Source organism: Melanotaenia boesemani, chromosome 16 (genome assembly GCF_017639745.1).
Source record: "Melanotaenia boesemani isolate fMelBoe1 chromosome 16, fMelBoe1.pri, whole genome shotgun sequence".
NCBI lineage: Eukaryota > Metazoa > Chordata > Actinopteri > Atheriniformes > Melanotaeniidae > Melanotaenia > Melanotaenia boesemani.
Window position 1 is genome coordinate 13743779 of NC_055697.1, and position 6000 is coordinate 13749778.

The window sequence follows — 6000 nt, forward strand, 5'->3', positions numbered from 1 at the left end:
CCTTGATAGCAAAAAACATCAAAATGCAGAGTTTTACAAAGAATTAGAAAGGTCCTTTCTCCTCAAAGTGGAGTCTCGCGGGATGGGATTTTACGAGTATAACGGCTAATTCGCTAAACATCATTCAATGGAAACACCTGCAAATCGCAATTGCACTTTGTCAAAATTTTAGAAACGGAAACGCAGCAATTTGCTGGGATGGAAACTGGGGAGCATTCATGTAGTGCCTAAGCCAGTTTGAATCTAATGGAGTATTTGACACCAGACCATGTCATGTGGGTTTAAAGAAATTATTTCTGTATTATGGTCAAACAAAAATGTTTACATGTATTTCAAAAGTTTGTTTTTGGTTTGACTAACACAATAATTAGTTATTTTCTTGTGTCATGTAAGATGTAGAATTACAACAGGTATTAATTAGGTTGAAACCCGATGAATCTAAAAATTGAACATACACAATTATGCACAGATGACTTTGTTCAATACCCAGGGAAAAAAAGGCAATGGCACTTTAAGAACTATGTGGACTATATCAGTGCCATCAGTTTATTTATCTATTTGTATTAAGTGAATTGAGACATGAACAGACATAAGAGCAAAGTGAGGAAGCTGACACCTTTAGCTAAGATTAGTTCAGCACAAATGTGTAAAACTTTTGTACTAAATCATTAATTGAACCTTTGAATCAAGCTAAACTAGTAAAAAAAAAATGTATAGACAAGCTTTTTATTATTTTAACTAAATCAATCTCTTACTCTCATATCTCTGTTGAGAATTATTTTTAAAGACAGCTTATAATCCTAAGGTGAATCATTTTGATTACGTAAGTGAGGTACTGTGTTCCTGATGAGTAAAATGAACATTTTAACTAACTACATGGTACAGAAATACCTTTTGACAGTCAAAGCTGTCTCCAACCCACACAAAACAAGAAAATATATCATTAGACATTTTGCTAAATCCACCAACACATTCAATCAACTCCCAACAACTTGGAAAAGGGTAGAACCAATTAAAGTATTTGGATGTTAGATTTAGAAAAACAATGCAAACATTTTCTAACATTATAAAGCAGAGTATTGTGATTATTAGCAAAACTGATACTAACCTTATATGTACCGTTGGGATACTTCATGAATGATACAAGGAATATGTCCACTGGTAGAAGCGCAGATGTTATCAAAGCAATTGCGAGAGCACATATTGCTGTGATAGTTGAAACAACTTCACTCTCTTGCCGACTCTGAAACTTCCTAATGTAGACCCAACAGAAAGCCAAGATTACCTGAAAAAAATAAACGCAACATTTATGCTGGATAAATTGTAAACAATGCCATAATTACAAACAAAATGAGAAATGCGGCATCAAAATATTTTACCTGCATAGATATATTTTATGTTTTGAATAGAATAAGGTATCTCATTTGCCTTATCTACTGCAGATTAGATACAGAAGTGGTTAAAACTTCTCTATCTAGTCTAAGAAATGCAAAAGTAGGGGAAAAATAAAAAAAGAAAATTACAATAATAAAGAGTCAAATGAAGCAATATATATTATTTAAAACATAACATTAGTTTCACAGTAAGGGGAAACAAGGAAAGGATGAAGGTTAAACCAGAAAAGTTGAGAACATGTGACTTTCAGTACCAAAGATAAACCAAAAGAAAGGTTTTGTTTATGGATTTTTTTTAAATAAATTAAAACTCCTTAGCAGACAGAAAGTGGTCAGAGGGCCAGATTTAGAGCAGCAACATATTCCTCGTCTGAGGCTTTACAGAAGTGAACAGTTTGGAGTTGCCTGCATTAGGAATGAATCCTGGAAAGTGTTGTGTCAGTGTTTACTATTTAGATGACAAAGTTCTTTGTTTTGGAACAGAAAGGTTCGGTATTATTAAAATGATATGACTTGAGGATCACTTTGCTTTGGATTAAAACAGCTGGTGGAATGGTCTTTTAAAGAATTACTATTTACTTCTATGCCTAAAGCACATTTTAGTATGTTAAAAAGATTCATCGGTACCTCTGTTTTTTGTTTTGTTTTTTTTTCCCCCCCTCTCCCCACAGGTATATGTACTTCTACTTGAGAAAGGATTATGGGTATTTTTGAAACCTCTCTTGGCTACCCTGGGTTTAAGAGTTCTGGAGTAGCTAAGCTGTTATTAAATAGTTAACAGAAATAGTATACCATCTCTAGATTATATGATACACATTATTCAGTTAATTTGAAATAAATGTTTAGTTTATTCTTGCTGTTCAAATTTAAACATCTCTGAAAAAGCAAAGGACTGTTACTGTTTTGGCCAAGAACCTCGACAGCAATGCAGCAGCTTGAAAATCACAAGGTCATATCCCAGACTAACAAGCCAGTAGTGAGGACGCTTCAAGAAATTCAGTTCAATTGAGTCCAATACTTTATTGTCATGATAACGCAGCTATGCCAGCATCCCAATGCTGGCATACAAGAAAAACTAAAGTGCAAGAGTGTCAACCCAAATATAAAGAGTACAATGTAAAATTGCCACAGCAAAACACTAAAAACAAGAGCTGTAAGAACAATCATGGATCAGCAGCAGACATCCAGCACACTAAGTGTGCAAGGTCTGCCATTCACATACAAGATCAATCTATTTAAGGATAATGTCTAAATCCCTTAACTGCTTGCTTTCCAGGGAAAGACGCAGGTTTTGCGTCCAAATACGATACAGGAGAGTTGTTCAAATATAAATATAGATAGAGAAACAACGCAATATGTTGGCACTCAGGAATTGTTTTGAAGAGCTTCGAATTCAGCCATGTGACTGAAAGCAAGCTGTGATAATGAGGGCTAAATATGGCTGCAGATTACCTTGCTGCATAACTTTTAAGCGTTCAATTAAGCAGCCTGGCACTGAGGTAAGTCTCTAGATGTGTCACACATTAAACCTCATCAGAAAACAGGTTACAAGTGAGTATTTAAAGTATTAATAGACAACAGAATTCCATGCTTTATTCAGCAGTCCTAAATTATTTATTTGGAGACAAACATGCCAAAACCGTCATTGCCAGCTAACGAGCAGTATGCTAGTTTTTCTGAAATAAAAGAAATACCCGCAGTTATCTCAGCGGAGTGATGTTACACTGCCTCTTTATCAAACAGAATAAAAGTATGGACAACATAAACCATGCAGGGTTCCCAAAGAACAACAGATCTCTAAGTGTGCCATGGCTAAAGTCAGCTAAAACCAATCCAAAGCCAGTACTGACGTTAATACGTCGTAGCCATTTCGCTCGGGATTATACAATATTTGAGCGACTTCTTCGTCTACTTTCGCGTCCCAAACCAATTGTCTAACGCTTTACTGTTTTAAGAAGCAATTAAACATGTTTTATGTTGCTTACCAAAAGTATAATGGTGAAAATTGACCATCCGAGGACAGACTCTGAGAGAAACGACTGAGCCGCCATCTTTACTTCCTGTAAAAACAAACCCACGTGTCCCTGTTGACGTCACCACTGTGCAAGATCCAGCTCTTGACGTCGACTGTTAAATAATCTGTAAATCTGAACAAGAAAGCATATTTAATCTTTTCTATGATTGCTCATTTAGTTTTATCTTTTAGAACGTCTTGGGGAACCATGTGCAACTTAGAACTGTTGAACATTTAGAAAAAAATCTAGTATTATTTTTTTTTTCGCAAAGATAAGAATGTTTATATTAATCTGTTTCTCATGTTATGAAATTTTCACATCCATAGAGCCAAATAATCTCAATCAAAGCCTATGTTCAAGTCATTCTTAACAGAATTGAAATTGTACTACTAATAACTATCTGGAACTGCTTAAACAATTAAATTATATCGTATATATATATATATATATATATATATATATATATATATATATATATATTTAGGAAGGTCTCAAACACAACATTGTGTTAACATTTAAAATACTGCAAAACATATTGTTGTTTTATACTTTGAAACATTGTACAGTTGAAGTATAAAGTACTATTGTTATATAATTAAAAGCATACCTTTTTATAAACAGATGATAAATGAAGTATCTTTACACAAAAATGAATCTTTGAACAAAAGTTTATCTGTTATCTTGTCTGTAAAACCACATCATACCAAAATATTCTGTCGATGACAGATGAAAAGACGACACATCAAAGTCCGCCCTCAGGGGCATGTTGAGATGCAAAATGTTTTATTTCCCTGAAGGCATGCTTAACAAAGGTGGCAGCTGTGCTAACCGGTGGGCTTTATAGACCAGCTAAATTGGTACCAACTACACAAACACTTATCTTTTAGGGCACCTGGACTGCATTTTGGGAATGCAGTCTGACTTGACCTGAATATGGGTCATGTAAGCTGACAAAGAAGACAATTACACTACTATTTAAATCTTAAATATAACATGATTATATTTTTCGGGCACCTGCTTTGAACATATCTGCTTGCAGTTTCTTTCTAGTTTTGGTTAATTCTGTTTAATGGTGACACCTTAAACTTAGCTAATCTTAACATAGGGTGTGTGTCATTTCCAGGTTGTGCATTCGGTCATCAAAGGCAAATTTATGTAAAATACTATTCAAGGTCAGTTTAGGATGGCATATTATACAGCACCATTGTATAATGGTTAAATTATTTAACTATATAATAACACTACTATAAATTGTACAGTTCAACAGAATAGTACAGTTCTGTTGATTGCAGTATGTGTATATATGTTGTTGTTGTTAACATATATACATACACAATAACATCATAACAGTTGAAGTAGTTATGCCAAATGATGATTTACCTCCTGTTCAACATAATGTTTGTCTGTGTCATAGTGAACCTGTTTTTACATGGCCAACCCAACAATGATGCCATCAAACGATTATGTGGGTAAATTATATGATTCTAGAAAACACCAAAGAGCTGCATTTGAAGGCCAAACCAGTTATTGTTATTGTATCTTTTTATTCTTTGTCATTTTTTGTCTATATACTGTACATTTTTATGAGCAGGTGAGCTTCACAAATGGTAAATAGACTATTTGATGGCTTTTGTGATCTTTTTTTGTATGAGCACATGAAAGGTACACATCAATTGCCGGCATACTGATTAGAGACACAGTCTTTCTGCTGCTTTGTTTTGTTTCAGTTTAGTAAATCATGCTAGTAAAATAGACAGGTGTTTTGCCTCAAAACCTCTTCAACAATAATGAACTGAATAGTCCATTGAAGTACTAGAGTGCAGACACAAAAGCAAACCACCGCTTGACTTTAATAATGTTTGCTGAGGTTATGTAGGAGCATATCCAGTAAAAAAAACAATGTCACACATGCTGAAACACATACACACTTGCACTCACAGAGCAGAAAGCTGCATTTGTAATCCAGGTCAAGTTTCAGTGCACTCCATTAAGTTAAGCAGAACAAAAGTTTTCTTCTTTTAGTTGGTGTATAAAACAGTCGTCTCATTAAATGTGTTTATGTTAATATGAAAGTGAGAGTTATATCAGTTTCTTTTCATTGTTTAATAAACCCACATATTTTAATGATGACCCTGAAACGAATACTAAAACACTGAATGTACCAAACTTTAAGAGGAATGCTTATCTGTGTAGACATTCAGCATGATTCAAAAGATATTTTGTGTGCTGATGATGATTATTCAACACAAAACTATATAATTAGATATTGTCCACAAACATCTAAAGGCAACAGTTACGTCTTTCTTGTTAGAGTGGGTATTGCATTTATAATCCTACTTCTTCCATGTGAGAGCACATTTTGAATGACACCTAACCTCAGTGATGTTGCTTGCTCATACAACATCAGTACATGCACATGGATGCAGAAATATAATATACAAAGAGCAAAAGTGGCTCAGGTGGTAGAGCAGGTTGTCCTGTAACTGGAAGGTTGGCGACTCTAGTCCTGCTTCATCCTAGTCACTTGCTTTCGTTGGTGAGGATTGGCCGCCATGTTTCCGTCAATCTGCCCCAGGAAAGCTGTGGCTAAA

At 34.6% G+C, this 6000-nt stretch overlaps 1 protein-coding gene across 1 annotated transcript in view; it reads right to left on the minus strand.

Moving 5' to 3' along the window:
• lmbrd1 (LMBR1 domain containing 1) overlaps nucleotides 1-3466 on the minus strand; it is a 63033-nt gene extending 59567 nt beyond the window's left edge. The window contains exons 1-2 of the mRNA XM_042010298.1: nucleotides 3380-3466; nucleotides 1109-1285 (exon numbers count right to left, since the gene is read on the minus strand). Of these exons, the coding sequence (XP_041866232.1) occupies nucleotides 1109-1285; nucleotides 3380-3445 (243 nt within the window). The 5' untranslated portion in view covers nucleotides 3446-3466. The remainder of the gene's footprint in view (nucleotides 1-1108; nucleotides 1286-3379) is intronic.
• Between the last annotated feature and the right edge of the window lie 2534 nt (nucleotides 3467-6000).